At 34.6% G+C, this 22,860-nt stretch overlaps 5 protein-coding genes across 6 annotated transcripts; 3 read left to right on the forward strand and 2 right to left on the reverse strand.

Moving 5' to 3' along the window:
• The first annotated feature begins 758 nt into the window (after positions 1-758).
• LOC129745029 (histidine-rich glycoprotein-like) lies at positions 759-1,366 on the forward strand. Its single transcript, XM_055737851.1, has 2 exons — positions 759-798; positions 867-1,366. The coding sequence occupies exons 1-2, from the start codon at positions 793-795 to the stop codon at positions 1,299-1,301; spliced, it is 441 nt and encodes a 146-aa protein (XP_055593826.1). The 5' UTR covers positions 759-792; the 3' UTR covers positions 1,302-1,366.
• Positions 1,367-1,884: 518 nt separating this feature from the next.
• Positions 1,885-2,726, forward strand: LOC129745016 (uncharacterized histidine-rich protein DDB_G0274557-like). Of its 2 annotated transcripts, none has more exons than XM_055737840.1 (2): positions 1,885-1,953; positions 2,183-2,726. In XM_055737840.1, exon 2 carries the CDS (start codon positions 2,201-2,203, stop codon positions 2,657-2,659), a length of 459 nt encoding a protein of 152 aa, XP_055593815.1. In that variant the 5' UTR covers positions 1,885-1,953; positions 2,183-2,200; the 3' UTR covers positions 2,660-2,726. The 2 variants fall into 2 exon arrangements, with proteins under 2 accessions (XP_055593815.1, XP_055593814.1); XM_055737839.1 differs by lacking the exon at positions 1,885-1,953 and adding an exon at positions 2,080-2,116.
• Positions 2,727-9,930: 7,204 nt separating this feature from the next.
• LOC129745027 (histidine-rich glycoprotein-like) lies at positions 9,931-10,585 on the reverse strand. The gene is made up of 2 exons (XM_055737850.1): positions 10,473-10,585; positions 9,931-10,404 (listed from the first exon to the last, which is right to left on the reverse strand). The coding sequence occupies exons 1-2, from the start codon at positions 10,476-10,478 to the stop codon at positions 9,964-9,966; spliced, it is 447 nt and encodes a 148-aa protein (XP_055593825.1). The 5' UTR covers positions 10,479-10,585; the 3' UTR covers positions 9,931-9,963.
• Positions 10,586-11,138: 553 nt separating this feature from the next.
• LOC129741210 (histidine-rich glycoprotein-like) lies at positions 11,139-11,672 on the forward strand. Its single transcript, XM_055732919.1, has 2 exons — positions 11,139-11,144; positions 11,214-11,672. The coding sequence occupies exons 1-2, from the start codon at positions 11,139-11,141 to the stop codon at positions 11,670-11,672; spliced, it is 465 nt and encodes a 154-aa protein (XP_055588894.1).
• Positions 11,673-19,361: 7,689 nt separating this feature from the next.
• LOC129745024 (adult cuticle protein 1-like) lies at positions 19,362-19,978 on the reverse strand. Its single transcript, XM_055737847.1, has 2 exons — positions 19,930-19,978; positions 19,362-19,866 (listed from the first exon to the last, which is right to left on the reverse strand). The coding sequence occupies exons 1-2, from the start codon at positions 19,933-19,935 to the stop codon at positions 19,420-19,422; spliced, it is 453 nt and encodes a 150-aa protein (XP_055593822.1). The 5' UTR covers positions 19,936-19,978; the 3' UTR covers positions 19,362-19,419.
• Positions 19,979-22,860: the final 2,882 nt, after the last annotated feature.

Consider the following 22,860-nt stretch of genomic DNA (forward strand, 5'->3'; position numbering starts at 1 on the left):
TTGTCATTTTTGTCATTTTTGTCATTTTTGTCATTTTTGTCATTTTTGTCATTTTTGTCATTTTTGTCATTTTTGTCATTTTTGTCATTTTTGTCATTTTTGTCATTTTTGTCATTTTTGTCATTTTTGTCATTTTTGTCATTTTTGTCATTTTTGTCATTTTTGTCATTTTTGTCATTTTTGTCATTTTTGTCATTTTTGTCATTTTTGTCATTTTTGTCATTTTTGTCATTTTTGTCATTTTTGTCATTTTTGTCATTTTTGTCATTTTTGTCATTTTTGTCATTTTTGTCATTTTTGTCATTTTTGTCATTTTTGTCATTTTTGTCATTTTTGTCATTTTTGTCATTTTTGTCATTTTTGTCATTTTTGTCATTTTTCTTATTGAATTTCCGGGCAATTTTTAATAGGTTCCTTACAAACAGTCAATCCTTTTCAAAATTTATCAGCAAAGTTATTTTCAGCCCATTAGTTTTGATTTGGAATGGGGAAGCCTTACCGCTTGATCAAATATCAAGCAGCTATGCAGCTAATCAACTCGAAAACTGGTTACTGACGTGTGACCGTTTTTATGCTACTAGGTTCCTATCAGTAATTGCAGTTTTTTTAGGTAACGATCCAGTTGATAGATTCTTGTATTTGTACTAGCCCAAAAATAATTGGAGGTGTGTCCGGTTTGTGCCGTCAGACGAACGATTTGTTGTTGATATAAAAAGGCGCTCAGGACAATTTGAAATCATATCAAACTTACGTTCCACCCTCAACACAACTCAAAACAATCAATCAGCAATCATGAAGGTGGTGATGATATTTTTGAAATTTGTAATCCATGTAAACTTATTTTGTATTTTTCAAATTATTTCCAGTGCATCGCAGCTGTAGTCATGATGGCCTGTGCCGTCGCTGCCAACGCCCATTATGTCCCATCGGTTTACGCCCACCATCATGGACCAACTGTTGTCCAGACCAACGATTATCATCATGGATGGGCAGCCCATCATCAGGCTCCAGTTGTGGCTTACAGCAACGGTCATTGGGATCAGTGGGCTCATCATGATGTCCACCATCATCAGGTTCCAGCTGCCGTCAATGTTGTCCCAGTTGCCTACAACAACTACGCCTGGGCCCATCAGCACAACACCTGGGATCATCACAACCATCATGCCGTGGCCGTTGCTCCAGTCCATCATTCGGCCAGCTACGTTGCCGCCAACCGAGGAGCTGTCCACAAAGCCCCACTTCCGGGACACATCGTCAACCAGAAGTCCCTGAACTTGGCTCCAGCTCCAGGAACTCTGTAAATAACGAATCACTGAATCACACCTTTGTAGACAAAATGTACATATTCTAGTGAACGGCAAACGAAATAGACGAATGATATTTAACTCAACCGATAAAGTTTAACAATTTTTTTTTGTTTTGAAGATCCGAAATATGAAGCCAAAATATTGATCAAACTTATTTATCGATTGCTGTCAAATCCTTAAAGTCGCAAAACAAATAGTAATGAAGCTGTTGTAACAACAAGTCATGCTTTAATTGTTTCTAATTTATCAATTTCTCTCACCTCCTCTGACAGATTGAATGAATATTCAGAACCCTACTGTCAGCAGCATCGGCGCAAATTTCAAACCCCGCGGAGTTTGAATAACTGGGAGATGTATTCACTAATTAAGAAGCGATAAACTGTTGAAAGCGTGCTGTCCGTCCCCCTTGTTCGCGGGGCAAATCAAGCCGGTGATCAACTTTTAAGTAGTTAATGTTCCAGCTGGGGGAAACGATCGATTTCATTCGGCACGAATCGTGATTCGTTGATGACTTCTGTGCGTTGCGCTCTAACTGGTTCGTTGCTGAGACAAGTTGATGAAACTTCTAGGTACCTATCTGAACATCAGTTTGGAAAAATTGAACCACCCTTCGGGTGTTGAGTTGAGCAGATGTAATTAGCTGAAGGTGAGTCTTAATCAGTAGTGGCTGCACTTTTGATTGATTGGCTAGGGATTTCTTTCCGAGAATGACCTCTTAGGTTTGTATTTATAAAAGAGCATTAACAAATTTGCTTAATCATAACTGTTTCAAGAGTGGAATTGAAAAGACAGCTTGAGTCATCATGAAAGTTAGTTCTTTCGATTAAACTTAAGTTAAAAATTAACGTCTGATAAACATTTAATTTTTCTTTCAGACTTCATTGATTTTTCTAATGGTCGTCGCCATTTCCGCTCTAAGTGATGCCCTCTACATAAATCCATTCAACGGGCACCAGGGAGGAGTTCCTCATTCGCCGGCATTCGTCTTCGATCCTCACTTGGGACCAACTGTAGTTCAATCCAACGATCATCACCAACATAGCTGGGCCAATCACTGGAATCATCATCATGGACAGTTTCTAGCTCACAACCACCAATGGAATGTCCACCCAGTTCCAGCATCCCCAAATGTACTCTATCAACAGCTGCATCATCATCAATACCATCCATCGGAGCTTCCGAATCTAGGCCATCCAGCCCAACATCATCATACTCATCATCAGCAACAGCATTCGATGCCAGCGGCCACCTACGTTGCGGCCAATCCGGGAGCCATCCACAAGGCTCCACTTCCGGGGCACAGTGTAAACCAACATTCGCTGAACCTGGCGCCAGCCCAAGGTACCTGGTAGTTGTTCCAATGAAGCGTAAATCTTTGCGATTATGTTAAAAACACTCTAATTAAGATTGAAAAGAATAATAAAAATCAGTACTGATTAAAATTTCAATGAATTTTGATGACAACAAAAATTGCTGCAAACGTTCCCGATTTTATGGATCACGCGTTAAACTCAGTTGGAAGAATACCGCGAAAGCACCAATGGTGGCGCACTTTCAACTTTAATCTTTATTTTCTCCGAAATTCAACAACGAAAATTTCTATGTTTCGCATTTTTTATATACTAAGTATCTTTCACTTACCATACTAGAAATAAATTTATTCTCCTTTTTATGGTCAGGAAAAAATAAAAACAAACATCGTTTTTGCCGGATGCCATTTTGTCTGTTGTCCTTAGCAAGTGAGCTAAGCGGGTCCTTTTTTGTAATTAAGTCTTTTTCGTTAAACTCGAACATCTTGGCAAAAATTTTGAACGTAAGTTATTTGTGGTTATATAATGAATCAATTGTGAAAAAAAGTGAACAGTTAAAGGTTCTGTGGCGGAAAAAATGACAATTTTATTGTTATAATTTTAATGGCATGCCATTAAAATTATAATCATACAAATTACGGCGATTAAAATCATATAACAATTTTATTGTGCACGGCCATTGGTACACCTAATTTTTGAATGTTTCTAACGCCGCGCACGGAAAGTCTTCTAGTATTTATCAGCAGTTAAACGTAGAGAAGTTCTTCGGAACTTCACAAAGGTTGTGTAAGATTCACAGGCAAGCTTTTCAATCAATGTTTTCCATCATATAACCGGCTGAAAAAACACAATTTTACTAAACTATATCAGAAGAAACGATCGTCTAATGAAAATTGCTACAAAGTGTTGGAAATTTGAGGTTAGATAGCAATTCGAATCTGTTTTGTTTTAGTTAGTCAGTTTCCTCGTGGATTTTCGGACAGCTCGCCGAATTAGTGATGATTTATCGAAATCGCGACCGAAAACATTGTTCCAATATATCTTCCGGGAAAATAATGCTTTGTAAAAATTGCGTCTCATACTAACTTTGCACCAGACTAGTTTCACAAAACAATGGAGACAAATCGATGTTTGAAGTGTGAATCTTGAAAATCCTTACCTAAGAATATTCGCAATGAGCCTGAGAGCTATGTAAACAACATTTTAAACTGGTTGGATACCTTATTCACTGTTTAAACCAAGTTAAGAAGTGCGCGGCCATTGCACTATGGGGTTTGAGGCGGCAAAAAGTCAAAAACTGAACTTTATCGGATCGCTATTTCATTTTTACTAGTTAATAATTTAATATTTGTGTAAGAGATTCCCAGTTTTTCAACTCATTATCTTGGATACTGAACGCACCACAAACATCAGACTTTGAAAAATTGAAAAATTTATATGATGAAGAAAAAAATTGAAATCACATATATTTCTATGGAAAACATTTTTTTTCTTAAATTTAAAGTACACCATATGAAAGCTTATATTAAAAGCTATCATTTGAACCTTTCAAAATTTTTACACACTAAATTGATCTATGATAAAAATGAGTAAATAATTATTCTTTTTCAAAAGTCAAAAACTTTAAAGTCTTGCCCAAAAAAATCTCCGCATTTCTCCATACTCTTTTCACTATCAAAATCTAGTTTAAGGTCCTTAAAATACAATGAAAATAATTCCAGGAACCTTAAAGCACCGTTTTTTGAGTTATAGTCAAATAAAGCTGAAAATATCATGCAAATGGGTAATTTTTACCCATTAATGAGTATAAATTCAACAAAGTTTATGTTGGTTTGTCGAAAAAAATGTTACTCATGAAATGTCTTGATAAAGTTTACCATTTACTGATCAATTAGTCCAAATCCCGGTTTTCAAAAGAAATAAAAAAATGGGTCAAAAATAACACCAAGCATCCTACTTTAAAAGTTGTTTATAAAAAATGTTTGTATGAATTTATTTTAAGTTAGTTAAAATAGTAATTTTCATACAAAATTTTCAAAAAATTCAAAATAGTCCAAAACACCTAATCATACTTTTTGCCGCCTCCTTGTATGGAACTGCCCCATAGTTAAGTAAGTCCGGCCCGGCCCAGTTGCCCGGATTTCATTGAAATATGCCCGAATTTTCCCGGATTTTTTCACTTTATTTGGCAAATAAAACGAAAAAAAAAATGAAATCTCTCGCTTTTAAATTTTTCCCTTAAAGGCTTCCTTTTCAGAATCGCACAAAAACGATTTTTGTACGGCACAGAGAACATTCATCATAGCTTAAATGAGCGGCCATTGGTGCCTTCACGGTATTTGCTTTCTGAGCTGATAGAGTCTACTTAGGAATTAGACTGGTCAAAATCGGGCCAATAAAGTATCAGATTCCTTTTATGACCAATAAAAAGTGTGCAAGTTTTTTTGTGGCTGTAGGAATTGAAATGGGCTGTGGCAAAAAATTCAAAATTTGTATGTAAATTAGTATGAAAAAGTAACTTTTTTGTTCAAAAATCCTACAGCCTTACCGTTGCACTGAATTTAAATTCTCCAAGCTGGAACTTCGAAGATGCGTTGCCAGATTGCAAACCGCTCAAATCCGTAGGTTTGATTAAAAACGAAAAATGTACTGATTTTGAAAAATGAAACTTGATGACCTTTTTTTCGATCGTCTGATAGAACTTTCGTTTATCCACAGATTCCCTATATCTTTTTCGATAATTCGTAGAAAATCCGTAGAAAATTTTTAAAATCCGTAGATTTTGAGCATCAATCCGTAGATTCGTAGAAGTGCTTAAAACTCGTAGATCTACGGAGAAATCCGCAGATCTGACAATGCTGGGAGGCATTATACGTTGAAAACTGGTTTGCGTATTTTCCCATATACAGAAGTGTTTTCGTATCATTGAATAGTTTGATTGTCGTGAATGTTTGTTTAACGGGTTTTTTTGGTCGGAAATTGTTTCTGATAAGTGACACTTCGAAAAAGACGATTCTTATATAAAATTGACGTAAAATATAAAACAAATCAGTCATTTTCCATGTGATTCCGAACAAATTTGGTTGGTTCACATGTATTTTTTTCCCAGCAACTTCATGCATTGTGTAAACTGACAAACAAGACGAACAAACATCCATATCACAGCTGGTTCGGCACTGGAATGTCACAGCTTTTGCGTCGGGACGACTATCACAGGAACTGACAACACTGCTCCACGGACACCAACTGCCTGGAGCACTTCCGAATGCTAGCAACTGGGTCGGTTGGCTTCATAATAGCTGATTGGCTCAGGACGGGAAGTTAGCTCCTCATCAATGGCCCTATTGAAAAAAAATATTGTTTCTCAAAAATTTCTGCAACTCTATTTCTTCGCTCATCCAGCTGAGGCCATTTTTATTGATAAGCTGGTTTTACCTTAAGCTTTGCTTGGTTTAAAATCCCAAATAAAACAACAAAAACAAGCTTTGCTTGGTTTGGCCTTCAATCCGTCGGGGCTGGATGTTATCGCAACTGCTGAGGAGTCGGGGAAAAACTAACCGACCCGTGCTAACCGATTTGTATTCGCTCACCGTTTTCACCTGATGCGGAATGGTCCGGCCCTTTACGAGCTACAGCTGCTGTATGTAACGGATGGCACGAAACTTACGGCTATTATGAATTGAATCACTGTACGCTTTTGTTTTGATCCTTGTTTATGTTTTTCTATGTGTTTTTGTTTGACAGCTTACACTCTTTAAATTATATACGCATCTTTGGTTTCTTTTTCACTCTATGTATTGATAGGATTGACTGCCTTGGGACTGACTTTTGCGGCGTACAGGAGAACGGAGTGTGGAGGCGAAGGATGAACCACGGGCTCGCGTGAATCTACGGCGAACCCAGTATCCAGAAGGTGGTGAAAGCTGGACGGTTACGCTGGGCACGACATGTTGCGAGAATGCCGGACGACTGTCCTGCAAAACGGTGTTCGCTACCAATCCTGTAGGAACCAGACGAGCAGGGGCGCAACGAGCGAGGTGGTTGGTTCCAAGTGGAGCGTGATCTGGCGAATGTGGTATGCCCGAGAAGTTGACTACACACTTAAGACGAAAAAGCTACACGTAACTAATTATAACGCTAAGTTTTTCTATCTTTACAAGTAGTTAAGATTCCATAAAATTCTTAGTGAATTATTGTGTTCCGTCGATTTGGAAAGCGCACTTTTAAATAATTAAACTAGATTTGAGTCTTAGATATTGAGGGGATTATTTGAAATTATGAGTGATTCTGCTGTTCGCAAACATCCATCTGTATCAAACTTGATATAAATCACTGGAAAATAATCGATTTGTGTCATATTTTGCGTTGATTTGCTATGGGAGCCACCTTTTATCGTTGTGGGAGAAGTTTGTTGTTTATCAGAAACAATTTCTGACCCAAAATAACCAGTTATACCAACTTTCACGGCAATCGAACCAACCTATGACCTGAAAACACTTCTGCATATGGAAAAACACGCCAGCTAGTTTCCAACGTATGATGCCTCCTAGTCAACGTACCTACACGCTCGTTTTTATTTAACCATTATTGGTTATAGAATAACCATTTTCTGGGTTTTGCTCCAAAACTATCAATTTGGTTAATTTTTAGGATTTTTTCTTTGCGAAATTTTAACCATTTTGGTAGTTCTTGCGTATTACCCAGAAAACGGTTGAATAACTTGACGTTTTTTTCGCCATTTTGGAAGTATCCGTGTGGAGCAAACCGAAGGTAATGATTTGGTCATAAATTTCTTCCAATCTTACAATTAACTAAATTATTATTACAGCGCATCAATAGGATGACTCAGCTACAGTCTGGATTCAGTTCCAGGGAAAAAATGGCAACGGCTCAATTGTTCCGTCGGATGCCTTAATATTCGGATGGACCGGCAAGACCCCGTGGGGCGGGTCGGACTGCCCGAAAAGCTTCACCCACTGGCCGTACTGGAATTGCGGTCAACATAGAGTCTGTGCTGCAGCTGCCTCCTCAAGAACCTCCCAGGTTCATTTAGCCACAAGTAGCAAAAAAATGGAACTGGTTATTTTTCTTGTATTTGATTTCTTTATTTCATATGTAACTATTTGATTTTTTTTAGCCTATCGGAATATTTGTGTCTAAAAAAATTGAAAATAGGGAAATTAAGTCAATTCGAAAACCTCCCGATGAAGAAGATTAGCATCAGTGGAAGGTCATCAAACGGGATGCGAACAAGATCATCCGGTAGAAAAGTTCTTCATTGCCGATTACCGGAAAGCCGAGAACATCACGAAGATCATCTGGAGCTATCCGAATTTTGCCAAGGTTCGGCAGCTGATCTCTTCAATGCGGAAAATAGGCCAAGGGCCCAAAAAAGATTCCGATTACTTCGAATATTCATGTATTTTAATATCATGATTTTTAATTTTGAAGATTTTTGAAAAACATTTATATAAGACCTACAGTAAACATGCATGTCAAACGAACAAAACATAAAATAAAATAATGAAAACTCGTTATTTTTCTAAATATTATTTACCTACTATTTTGAAGTTTGACGGATTTGCCAAACTGCTTTCAGAATTACGGTTCAAAAATAACCATTTTTCTACTACTAGAGTGCTGCACCTGACGGTTAAAAAATAACCATATTCGAACTTCTCACAGAAAAGTCATTATATGGGTTCTCTAAGAGAAGTCATAAAATGGCATAACGCGAAAAAAGATCAAATATGGGTATTTTTTAAACATAAATGGTTAATCAAATTCGAGCGTGTACAGTACAGGGAAGCCATTTGAAAATATGTGAAAAAAGTCATAGTTTTTTATTAACGCATCTTCGAGATTTAAAATCCTGGGCAAAGTTTTTCTTCCAGCGATAAGACGCAGCTTGGAGAATTTGAATTTAGTTCAACAGTGAAGCTGTAGATTTTTTGACCAAAACAATATTTTTTTCCATAGATACTAATTTCTATACAAGTTTTGAACATACACCGTCTTAGCCAATTTAGGCTTTACTGACTTATAAACGTGGACAACTTAAGCCTGAACTTTTAACACTCAAATCCAAGATTTAAATCGAACCCATACCTGCAGTGGAGGACATGCTATTACCGTTTTCTGGCGCTGACCGCCCAGCCAGCGTACTTATTGCAATTTTTTTTGCAAAAAATTCGCAGTCAGTTTTATGAATGTTTTATTTAATACAGATGAACGAAAGAGCTCAAAGTAAACATCTGGTGACCATATCTTGGCAGTATTTACACCAATAACAAAAATAAAATAATAAAGACTTTATCTTTTATTAAAAACGGATCGTTCCTTTTGAGAGGAGATACCCTGAAAATCTGATTTAAAACTAACTGAAACGATTTCATCATTTTCGTATAGGTGCTGTAAACTGGGGAAACTTTGACCACCGTGATAACTTTGATTTTCATAGCATTTTTTCAAATAAACTTCAATAACTAGATCACGGTGTCTTTTTTACAACAATTTCAATAAAAAAAAACTCGGCATCTCTGAAAATTTTACGCATTATAGAGGACACTCTGCCCTATCTAACGTACTTTTAAGGAAAAAAATCGATCGGGTGGTGTAGAACAACTTTTTTTTGAAGATTTACGAACAACATACTAGAGTAATCTAAAAATTATTCCTAAAAATTTCATGATATCTATTTTCTGGCTCTATTATCAAGATTCCTTCAAAAATCTATAATAACTCAGAAAATATGGACATAAAAGATATTTAACAAAAATTTGTAAAAAAAATTTAAACTTGGAGGAAGATTTTAGAATTATCAATAAAATTGTACTAAAAATATCTATATAGCTGTAAAAATACCTGACAAAAATAGAAAATTTAGATTTTTCTAGGTTACTTTTGATGAAAAAACTGTTTAAAATCAACACAGGATTCACCTTACAATGCCGAACTTACGATATTTCCTCAACAGTATGTTTTTATTTTTGATCACTGTATAAGGAAACTTAGAAGTAATTTAATCAACGTTCAATGAATTAAATTAGTCAAAAACTAAGATTCGGGATGATTTCTCAAGTTCTCAAGTAAAATATGATTGACGAATCCGCCCGTTAATCCACTCTTAAATGTTTCTCACGTGAATTAGAAGCATCCTTTCTTTTCAATAGCCACTGAAAAACTGCCGTTCTTCTCCTGTATACACACATTGGATTTTTTGCTCACTCAGAGAGTATCACGACAAAACTGAGAACTCAATTGCGCATTATTTTATAATCAATTTTACTCATTTATTTCATCTCTCCCCTATGAACATTTTGCCTACAATACCTCTATCACAGAATTTACAGAGTTCCTGGAGCTGGGGCCAAGTTCAGGGACTTCTGGTTGACGATGTGTCCCGGAAGTGGAGCCTTGTGGACAGCTCCTCGGTTGGCGGCAACGTAGCTGGCCGAGTGATGGACTGGAGCAACGGCCACGGCATGACCATGATGGTTGTGATGATCCCAAGTGTTGTGCTGATGGGCCCAGGCGTAGTTGTTGTAGGCAACTGGGACAACATTGACGGCAGCTGGAACCTGATGATGGTGGACATCATGATGAGCCCACTGATCCCAATGACCGTTGCTGTAAGCCACAACTGGTGCCTGATGATGGCCAGTCCATCCATGGTGATAATCGTTGGACTGGACAACGGTTGGTCCATGATGGTGGGCGTAGACCGATGGGACATAATGGGCGTTGGCAGCGACGGCACAGGCCATCATGACTACAGCTGCGATGCACTGGAAAAAATTCGAAAAATTTCTCACATAAGTTACACGATATTAATTGTGGAAAATTTTGTTATTACCTTCATGATTGCTGATGGTTGGTTGTGAGTTGCGTTAAGCTTGAACCGAATGATTGATATGATTCTGATCAACCTTTGACTAACTTTTATATCCACGAAATTGCTGATAGATACACCCCTCAAAAAATGTCGACTTCATTAAACCTCTAGCAAATTATCCTTTGCTCTAGCTTTTTGATAAAAAATAAATCGACTAAGTAATCAAAGCTCTTTATTCATTCATTCAGCATATCTATCAAAATAAAAAGATCAATTATGACACTTAGATACGCTTCACTGGATAATAAATCTAAATTCAATGCAGAGGGAACTCGTCATTTAATTGATTTTTAAGCAGGTTTGTCGTTATGGTGTCTAGTTTTTCTTACGCCGTTTAAAATGTTTCGATGTACAAAACGGTCAACTGATATCCCGAGAACTGGTTATCGATGTGTGATCAATTGAAACACCTAACCGAAATCGAGTGAATTCATCCTGATTTAGTTGAGTATGTTTGAATTTTTTGAAGGTGTGTCGATTGATCCGATTTTTTTTCTTGTTATTGGTATGGATTGTTATTTTATTGGAATGGAACTTCACGATATAAAACGAAGTCGAATACTGTTTGGAAGCATATTGAACTCTTAGCTCAAGCTAAACACAACTCATAACCAACCATCAGCAATCATGAAGGTAATGACAAAAATTTTCTAAAATTCTTATCATGTAATTAAAGTAAGAAATTTTTCGAATTATTTCTAGTGCATCGCAGCTGTAGTCCTGATGGCCTGTGCCGTCGCTGCCAACGCCCATTACGCCCCATCGGTCTACGCCCACCAGGTGGACCCAGTGCTGACTTATGCCGCCCACCATCATGGACCAACCGTTGTCCAGTCCAACGATTATCACCATGGATGGGCCGGCCATCATCAGGCACCAGTTGTGGCTTACAGCAACGGTCATTGGGATCAGTGGGGTCACCATGATGTCCACCATCATCAGGTTCCAGCTGCCGTCAATGTTGTCCCAGTTGCCTACAACACCTGGGATCATCACAACCATCATGCTTATGCTCATGGTCATGCCGTGGCCGTTGCTCCCGTCCATCACTCGGCCAGCTACGTTGCCGCCAACCGAGGAGCTGTCCACAAGGCTCCACTTCCGGGACACATCGTCAACCAGAAGTCCCTGAACTTGGCTCCAGCTCCAGGAACTCTGTAAATTCTGTGATAGTAGAGTTGTAAACAAAATGTACATATTTGGACAGACGGCATTAAATTGAGGAATTAATTCTAATTAAAAATAATCTGTGACCTTTTTTTGTATTCAAAAATTGAAAAAAAAACTTTGCTTTGCTGAACTCTCCAATAATATTTCGAGGGATATAAAAAAATTCATAATATCCCGGTAAGGTGGCACAGAGAACATAGGTACAAGCTAGTCTACGAAACTTGTGTTAAAATTCCAACGATTTTTTTTTAACTGTTTTTTGATTTTTAGCTGGGCCACCAGATGTGTACAAACGCACCAAAGAGAACTGTCAAAACAAAGCTGAGAAAAATAAAACAAATTTTAGTTAGTTTTGGACAGATCGTATGAGCAATTCTGGCAACCTAGATTACACACCTTCTAGGAAACTGAGAATTTTGAAAGTTGATTTGTTACTTTTGAACAAAGCAATAGATGGCACTGTTTCAAGACTATTTTTAACGTATGTTTTGATGATATCATTTGAAATTTTACACACTATTTTGAAGATTATTTGTTCGAGCTTGTACATCTGTTCTCTGTGATGCTGGTAATGTGCTTATAAAAATAAAAAAAAATCCAGTTAAGCGTCGATTAGCTTCGTGCTAATACATTAACAGCTCCATATAACACAATCGATATCCAGATTAATCATTGCGTCTTGTCGAAGGTGGGTAATCATATGAGCTGGGAGCGAACTTGGCGAGAGGGGAGCTCAGATTTGCACGAAAGTGAAAACAGAACCGGTACCTAAATTGAACCACCTCTTGACTCCCTGCATCTATAACAACGACACAACGAACTTAGCCAGAGCGAACGACTGCTGCTGCTGCTGCTAAAATATGTGTAACGAGTGCGAGTGGCTCATAAATATGCAGGAACTGTGTTTTTGTTTTTGTTGTTGCTCTTTCGGATCGCTTTTGTTGTGGAGCGTCCTTTTCGTTTGAACGAGGTAAAACTTACAGAATATGTCACAATTTATGGACGTCATCTCTCAAGCACTAACTCGAGGAATACCATTTGTGGTCGTAATACGCGGTACTTAACATACGAAAATAAGATTCCGTCAGAGGGCGAGTTCGTTCTTATGTTTGGTGACAATTTCGAAGGCGCTGGGCGAACATGTGTGAAACTTTTGGATTTTTTTTTCATATCGTAATAAGCACTTGTATCAGATTGTAGGAACTTCAGGTACAGTTCGCCCTTTACCTTGACAATCGATTTTAAACCTCGCTCCCGTCGTCTTTTTCTTTGTTAATACCGGAATCGCTGAGATTTTTATCCCAATGACGCGTTTTGTATGCAAATTTGCAAATGACAGAGATCAAAAGCTTGCCCTCGATAATGAAATATTACGACACGATAATATGTCCACCCCGAAGGTTGATTTTATCCCGAGCGGTGAGATAATTGAATAATTGCGTACATGTGAACCCACTCTGGGAATTTTCTTAACTTGACTATCGCACATTCTTATGGAAACGGGTGATTGATTTTCTATTTTTAGACTATAAGGAATACTCAATAAAAAAATTTCAAAAATAGCAAAAAGGACAAAAACGACAAAAATGACAAAAATGACAAAAATGACAAAAATGACAAAAATGACAAAAATGACAAAAATGACAAAAATGACAAAAATGAAAAAAAGACAAAAATGACAAAAATGATAAAAATGACAAAAATGACAAAAATGACAAAAATGACAAAAATGACAAAAATGACAAAAATGACAAAAATGACAAAAATGACAAAAATGACAAAAATGACAAAAATGACAAAAATGACAAAAATGACAAAAATGACAAAAAAGACAAAAATGACAAAAATGACAAAAATGACAAAAATGACAAAAATTACAAAAATTACAAAAATTACAAAAATTACAAAAATTACAAAAATGACAAAAATGACAAAAATGACAAAAATGACAAAAATTACAAAAATTGAAAAATGACAAAAATGACAAAAATGATAAAAATGATAAAAATGATAAAAATGATAAAAATGACAAAAATGACAAAAATGACAAAAATGACAAAAATGACAAAAATGACAAAAATCACAGAAAACACAAAAATGACAAAAATGACAAAAATGACAAAAATGACAAAAATGACAAAAATGACAAAAATGACAAAAATGACAAAAATGACAAAAATGACAAAAATGACAAAAATGACAAAAATGACAAAAATGACAAAAATGACAAAAATGACAAAAATGACAAAAATGACAAAAATGACAAAAATGACAAAAATGACAAAAATGACAAAAATTACCAAAATGACAAAAATGACAAAAATGACAAAAATGACAAAAATGACAAAAATGACAAAAATGACAAAAATGACAAAAATGACAAAAATGACAAAAATGACAAAAATGACAAAAATGACAAAAATGACAAAAATGACAAAAATGACAAAAATGACAAAAATGACAAAAATGACAAAAATGACAAAAATGACAAAAATGACAAAAATGACAAAAATGACAAAAATGACAAAAATGACAAAAATGACAAAAATGAAAAAAATGAAAAAAATGACAAAAATGACAAAAATGACAAAAATGACAAAAATGACAAAAATGACAAAAATGACAAAAATGACAAAAATGACAAAAATGACAAAAATGACAAAAATGACAAAAATGACAAAAATGACAAAAATGACAAAAATGACAAAAATGACAAAAATGACAAAAATGACAAAAATGACAAAAATGACAAAAATGACAAAAATGACAAAAATGACAAAAATGAAAAAAAAGACAAAAATGACAAAAATGATAAAAATGACAAAAATGACAAAAATGACAAAAATGACAAAAATGACAAAAATGACAAAAATGACAAAAATGACAAAAAAGACAAAAATGACAAAAATGACAAAAATGACAAAAATGACAAAAATGACAAAAATGACAAAAATGACAAAAATGACAAAAATTACAAAAATTACAAAAATTACAAAAATTACAAAAATTACAAAAATTACAAAAATTACCAAAATGACAAAAATGACAAAAATGACAAAAATGACAAAAATGACAAAAATGACAAAAATGACAAAAATGACAAAAATGACAAAAATGACAAAAATGACAAAAATGACAAAAATGACAAAAATGACAAAAATGACAAAAATGACAAAAATGACAAAAATGACAAAAATGACAAAAATGACAAAAATGACAAAAATGACAAAAATGACAAAAATGACAAAAATGACAAAAATGACAAAAATGACAAAAATGACAAAAATGACAAAAATGACAAAAATGACAAAAATGACAAAAATGACAAAAATGACAAAAATGACAAAAATGACAAAAATGACAAAAATGACAAAAATGACAAAAATGACAAAAATGACAAAAATGACAAAAATGACAAAAATGACAAAAATGACAAAAATGACAAAAATGACAAAAATGACAAAAATGACAAAAATGACAAAAATGACAAAAATGACAAAAATGACAAAAATGACAAAAATGACAAAAATGACAAAAATGACAAAAATGACAAAAATGACAAAAATGACAAAAATGACAAAAATGACAAAAATGACAAAAATGACAAAAATGACAAAAATGACAAAAATGACAAAAATGACAAAAATGACAAAAATGACAAAAATGACAAAAATGACAAAAATGACAAAAATGACAAAAATGACAAAAATGACAAAAATGACAAAAATGACAAAAATGACAAAAATGACAAAAATGACAAAAATGACAAAAATGACAAAAATGACAAAAATGACAAAAATGACAAAAATGACAAAAATGACAAAAATGACAAAAATGACAAAAATGACAAAAATGACAAAAATGACAAAAATGACAAAAATGACAAAAATTACAAGAATTACAAAAATTACAAAAATTACAAAAATAACAAAAATTACAAAAATTTCAAAAATTACAAAAATTACAAAAATTACAAAAATTACAAAAATTACAAAAATTACAAAAATTACAAAAATTACAAAAATTACAAAAATTACAAAAATTACAAAAATTACAAAAATTACAAAAATTACAAAAATTACAAAAATTACAAAAATTACAAAAATGACAAAAATTACAAAAATTACAAAAATTACAAAAATTACAAAAATTAAAAAAATTACAAAAATTACAAAAATTACAAAAATTACAAAAATTACAAAAATTACAAAAATTACAAAAATTACAAAAATTACAAAAATTACAAAAATTACAAAAATTACAAAAATTACAAAAATTACAAAAATTACAAAAATTACAAAAATGACAAAAATTACAAAAATTACAAAAACTACAAAAATTACAAAAATTACAAAAATTACAAAAATTACAAAAATTACAAAAATTACAAAAATTACAAAAATTACAAAAATTACAAAAATTACAAAAATTACAAAAATTACAAAATTTACAAAAATTACAAAAATTACAAAAATTACAAAAATTACAAAAATTACAAAAATTACAAAAATTACAAAAATTACAAAAATTACAAAAATTACAAAAATTACAAAAATTACAAAAATTACAAAAATTACAAAAATTACAAAAATTACAAAAATTACAAAAATTACAAAAATTACAAAAATTACAAAAATTACAAAAATTACAAAAATTACAAAAATTACAAAAATTACAAAAATTACAAAAATTACAAAAATTACAAAAATTACAAAAATTACAAAAATTACAAAAATTACAAAAATTACAAAAATTACAAAAATTACAAAAATGACAAAAATTACAAAAATTACAAAAATTACAAAAATTACAAAAATTACAAAAATTACAAAAATTACAAAAATTACAAAAATTACAAAAATTACAAAAATTACAAAAATTACAAAAATTACAAAAATTACAAAAATTACAAAAATTACAAAAATTACAAAAATTACAAAAATTACAAAAATTACAAAAATTACAAAAATTACAAAAATTACAAAAATTTCAAAAATTATAAAAATTACAAAAATGACAAAAATGACAAAAATGACAAAAATGACAAAAATTACAAAAATGACAAAAATTACAAAAATGACAAAAAAACGAACGAAACGAAATTAAGTCCTTTTTTTATGCCTCATTTAAGGAGTTTACCTTTATCTGGTCAAGTTCGGTATTGAAATAAGTGATCTGATGCAGATGGTTCAACCAAACACGACCTATTTAAAAAAAACGCAATGAGTGATTACAGTAATTATAATACAATCTACTATGATACCTTACCTTACCATGTGTATGCTTATGCTTATGCTTATGCTTATGATACGTACACAGCCAGATCTTGTCAGCATCCCGGTGAATAGTAAAAATACATTTACTGTTCATCTTATCAAGGCCGGGCCCACTGTGCAGTATTGGACGCAGAGACGACTGGAACCAGGGGAGGAAGAAACGTGGACAACAGTACCATACGTTCCCATGTTCATTTAATATTTATTCGTTGGGAGCATAGATGCTAAGATATTTCTATGCTCCTTGGTGTTGGGCCTTGCGATTCTTCCTTCAGGGGATGGAAATGAGGTTTTCTACATGGAGTCCAAAATTTAACAATACAATAATTAAAGAAATTTCTTTAATCATTATACACTGTTTAGTTCTGGATCCCTGGTTATAGCGCCATTGCCCGCTTTTGAAAAGATGTGAAAGAGCAGAGAAATTATTAATACAGCACCGAAATCCTTAGAATTTTTCCATTCTAAAAGATTTCAGCGCCAAAAGGAATACATACACATTATGACATACTAAAAATATCAAAAGCAAAATTCTATAAACAATTATTTATGATTAGATTTAATAACAATGATTAAAACAACGTTTGTTGCGCGCAATACATAATATCATTAGTTGTGCGTAATGTTTCCAGTATATATATTTAAACAATTCGGTTGGCATCTACTAGAATTATCAGATTAATAAAAGGTCACAAAATTATGGAAAATCAAGTGTCACGTTGTTCAGCTGTGCAATAAAAGTGGTGTTTAAAAAGAAAAAGCTATGAAAATGTCAATGAGAAATATATGTATACAGTCAAAATCCATTTTTTTCATCGACGGTATGAATTCCATTAGGATTTGTCTATGTATCGTGTGACCAACATCTTTTAACTAAGTGTTGGTGAATCTCGCTTTAAAAATTCTTTTCTGCAGATTTCAGCTTTTTTGACTTTATAGCATAGGAGATTAAAAGCTTAAATCTGTGAAAAAAACTTAAATCTGACAAAAAAAAACCTAAATCTGAGAGATGTGCTCCACACGGATTGTATACGGTTGCCAGAATCTGCGTTCCACATAATGGTGAACAGTGTGGTGAGTATAAAATAAAGCAGAAGTAGACCGAAAAGTAGACCGGCTCAAAACATAGCAAGACAGATGGATAGTCACACAAAAGGCAAGTGTTTAGGGTGTCCATTCTGTGGAGCTCTAGAAAACTATAAAAAATAATTATTGGGTCGCCTTAAAAATTCTTGAACAACACTCTAATCTAAACCACATTAAAACAAATAATTCATCTTTCAAGGTGAACTAATGAAAATTATTCTACACTACTTAGCTTTAATTTGGTAGTGTCAGCATAAATGTGAAAATCCGTATGCCGTCCATACAGTTGTCCGATTGATGAAAGTGAACCATTCTATTAAAACGGAATCAAACCAGAAACACATCACAGCAACCATACTTCTTTCTCCGATTTCACAATTTCTCTTCTTTCCTAATTCATAACCCATAACCATTTACGAATGCATCACAAAAAAAAATTCAGGTGCCATTTTTAAAACATAATTTCTGAAATTTTCAAATATTTCACATCGAAATATTCCTTCGAGGGCAATGCTAAGCTAATACTCTTTTCTATTCCCAACTTAATGATAATTTAAACATCAAAGAACCACTGCCCTGTTCACTTTTTGACTTCGCGTCATTGCCAAATACAATCACCGACCGCAACAGTTTCTGTTAATTATTTTCTTCCAAAGGCCATTTCCTTTTCATTGAACCAAAGCTAGGTCACTTTAAATGATTGAGAAAATTTTCGTGTTTTCAAAACACAAGGAAACACAGCATAACCCGATTCCAACGAACAAACAGGAACGCGACGACTAGACGGGAGAACGAGAGAAAAACGACCGCCCACGACCAAGGCTCAACTCCTGATCTGGTTAAATTCACTTTATTTGAATAGAAAACTCCGAAATAATCCTTAATTATCCATTTGAATTCAATTTTTAGGATAATTTTCTTTAAACGCAAGGAAAATTGACACGAGCGAAAAAACACGACCGCACTCCACCAAGGCTTGCTTAGATCTCTACCTTACCTTACCATGTGTATGCAAACAAACTCCACACAGAAAAATTCAAAGTCCCATAACACAAGCAACCTACACAAAGCCGACAGACAATCCGGCAGGAGGGGGGCCATTAATACGGAAATTTTTGCTGTGGGTTGAGCTAACTGGCATATGCGTCAACACATCCATTTGGATTAAATTAGAGGTGTCAACGATACCGCTCATTCCATCTAGAAGTGATTGAAGTTTTGTTTTTCCTTACAACCAAATTTTAGAATTCGAAATCAAATGATTGAAGTATTTTTTGCAGTTTTCACTTTTTTTTATATTTGATTTAATTTTTTTCGATTGGATTTATACATTTTTACAACTTCTTGGGGCTTTGGCTAGTTTTAAAATAAACTGTTTACAGAGTTCCTGGAGCTGGGGCCAAGTTCAGGGACTTCTGGTTGACGATGTGTCCGGCAAGTGGGGCCTTGTGGACAGCTCCTCGGTTGGCGGCAACATAGGTGGCCTCCTGGTGGTGGACTGGAGCAACGGCCACGGCATGGGCATGATGGCCGGCCCAGTGGTTGTTGTAGGCAACTGGGACAACGTTGACGGCAGCTGGGACCTGATGGTGGTGGACATTGTGGTGATCCCAGTGTCCGTTGCTGTAAGCCACAACCGGAGCCTGATGATGATGAACCCATCCATGGTGCTGATCGTTGGACTGGACAACGGTAGGTCCATGGGCATGGTGGGCAGCGTAGGTCACAACCGGAGCAACGGCAACGTGCTGGGCGTAGACCGATGGGACGTAATGGGCGTTGGCAGCGACGGCACAGGCCATCATGACTACAGCTGCGATGCACTGAAAATTAAAAAAAAAAAAACGTTAGAAAAATTCCAAAAAATTTAAAACCTTACAACTCACCTTCATGATTGCTGATTGGAGTTGTTTGTTCTGTTAGGTTTGAACTTGAAATTGGGAGTGATTTTGGGACATCAGCGATGCCTTTTTATATCTCTCGATTTATTTCCACCCAACTAGAACTACGTCATACAGATAGGCAACATTCTCTCCGGACACACCTCCAGAGTTTTTTTTCGGCAACTTTTTTGACGCATGAATAGTTCATATAGAATCAAATCAGGTTAGTTTTTGTGGTCGGTCAAAACAGGATTCATTGTACTCGACGAGGTTCTGGCTTCCTGGATGGCGGTAAAAAAGTTGATTGACCAGGATTTGGTAATGGGCTTCAACTGTTTGATAATATTATTATCATAAATATTAAAGTGGCTTCTAAAAACTGTGGCTTCTAAAAACTGTGGAATAATCTTTCTTGACAAATTTTCAATGATGAGTTCTCTGTTTTGGTCTCAAGATATTTTTTAAGTAAACTCTAATATTATAAGAGCTTAGATAAAGTTTTTGTCATTTTTGTCATTTTTGTTATTGATGTCATTTTTGAAGTAGGCGATGATTTGTTGGTATCGCACGTGTTTATTTTCTCGTTCCGTCGCGGTAAAAATTAAATTTTTGATGTTTGAGTAGTTTCTTATTGTAAAATTGTGATTTTTTCTTGAATAAGTTGATTATAAACAATGATCAAAAACTGCATGTTTAATGGTTTGTGCCAGACCCGATTCATCGTTGATTTCGTCTACCTCCAGGAGGGGACATCGTTGAATGATTTTTTTTTTGTAAACAGATTTATTTTAGATTTTCTTCATTACTAAGCATACATTTTACAGATTTTCGCAATACAACTTAAAATCTAGTGCGCCTACAGTTAAGTCATTGCTAGCACCTAAGATGAAGTTTATATAAACTATAAACAGTTTTAGCGCTTTCTTTCTACTCTCTGCTCTAGTATTTTTCAATTCAGGAATGGCGAAATCACGGAAACTTATTCTCCTATTCAAAATGGATTCTAATTTGGGCTTAAGAAAAGACCACAGGTGATCTATCCTACTACATCTAGAAAATTTATGTTCCAAATCTTCGGTAGCTATCAAACAATGCTCACAAATAGCACTATCCGCTCTATTCTGTCGAAACATTAACTCTGCGTGCGGTATTCTTCGATTAACCATCAGGTAATATAGTGATTTCTCCATTGAAGATAGATGTCGATTTCGAATATTTCGCCAAACTCGTTTCCACTCCACCGTTGGGTTCTCCTCGACGATTTTTGGTGTTTTTATTCTTCCTCTGAAGACCTCTAGAAATGTTGTGGAAGATGGGTTTGCTCGGACTTGGTCAGGGATGTACGACAGCTCACGAGAAATCATTTTGAGACACGGATATAATGCAGGAATACCTCCAGGGTAAGGAGGATTAGCCAGCAACACATCAAATGTTGAAGCAAAAGGCATGTGATCTCGACAGCGTACAAATCGGTTAAGCAAAAGTGCTTTGCATTTTTGAACTGGGAGATGAAGATTTAGACCACCTTTCTCGACTGGAAGACCAAGCTGCTCCATTGAAACTCTGGTTGGATGCCGTTCCCAGATAAAGTTTCCAATTTGAGACGTTATCCGAGCTGCTGATGCGTTTGGGATACCAAGGATTGATGCCATGAACCACAATTTCGACGTTACGAAAGTGTTGATTAAAGTTACTTTTTGAAACAACGACAGGATTCGTGGTTTAAATTTCCACATGAGTTGCGATGTTTTTCTGATGACATCACCCCAGTTTTCTTCAACTGTACGCTTTGAAGAATTGAAGAAAATTACACCAAGAATTTTCACTGAGTCACAGAGGTTGAACCATCCAGGGGATCTCGTACTTTGTTGTGTTCCGATGTTGATTGCCATTGTCTTGTTGGTGTTCAGGACTGCTCCAGAGCATAGCCCAAACTCGATAAATGTGTCCCAAATTCTTTGCAATTTGTTGTCGTTCTCCACGATAATCGAAATGTCATCAGCGTACGCCAATACCAGCTCTTGTGGGTGGTTACATATAGGTAGGAGCTTTTCAAGGAGAGGGTGTAAATACAGGACAAAAAGGTGCATGCTTAGAGGATCGCCTTGCCTTACGGATCGTTGGATGGGAAAGGAGGGGGACAGATTTCCGTTTATTAGTATTTTAGAAGTCGACTTCGACATGATTTTATCCAACAAAGAACCAAACAAAGGGTGCAAATGCAAACTTCTCAAAACACACAATAGATAGGATTGATCTACACGATCAAAGGCATGATCAAGGTCGAAAGAGATGAGTCTTCCTGATTTTCTTCGACAGTTGTATTCTACAACACGGTCTTTGATTGCTGTCAATGCTTCGAATATGTTGCGATTTCTGTTCGAACATTTTTGAGATGAATTCAAAATATGATGTTGTTCTATTACCATCTCCACACGCTGCTTGAGAATCCGTGACAGCAACTTATAATCAAAGTTCAACAAAGAAATCGGACGGTAAGCTTTGATCGTATCATCAGTTGTTTTCTTCTTGGTCATCACTATGACTCCTTCCATAAAACTTTCCGTAATGTTCCCATTTAGAGCTTCATTCAAAATCAAGTTTAGTTGTCTATGAATGATATCAAAAGCTTTCCAATAAAATTCTTTGGGGATACCATCATTTCCAGGAGATTTTCTAGAGGCACTTGATTTAATTGCAAAATAGATTTCTTCAGTTGTAATATCTCGCATCAGTTGACGATTGGTTTCAGAATCTGGCGGAATCTCCCTGTTAACAGGAAAACTCGAACTGGTAGTGACACTCTGTCTACTATACAAATTACGAAAATATTCTGTAACATAGTTCTCTATTTCAGCTGGATCTGTCAAAATTGTATTTTGATTTTGGATAGTAGAAATATTACTCTTTTTTCTACGTTGCATTCGTTCGCCA

This window comes from Uranotaenia lowii, chromosome 2, assembly GCF_029784155.1.
Source record: "Uranotaenia lowii strain MFRU-FL chromosome 2, ASM2978415v1, whole genome shotgun sequence".
Lineage (NCBI taxonomy): Eukaryota > Metazoa > Arthropoda > Insecta > Diptera > Culicidae > Uranotaenia > Uranotaenia lowii.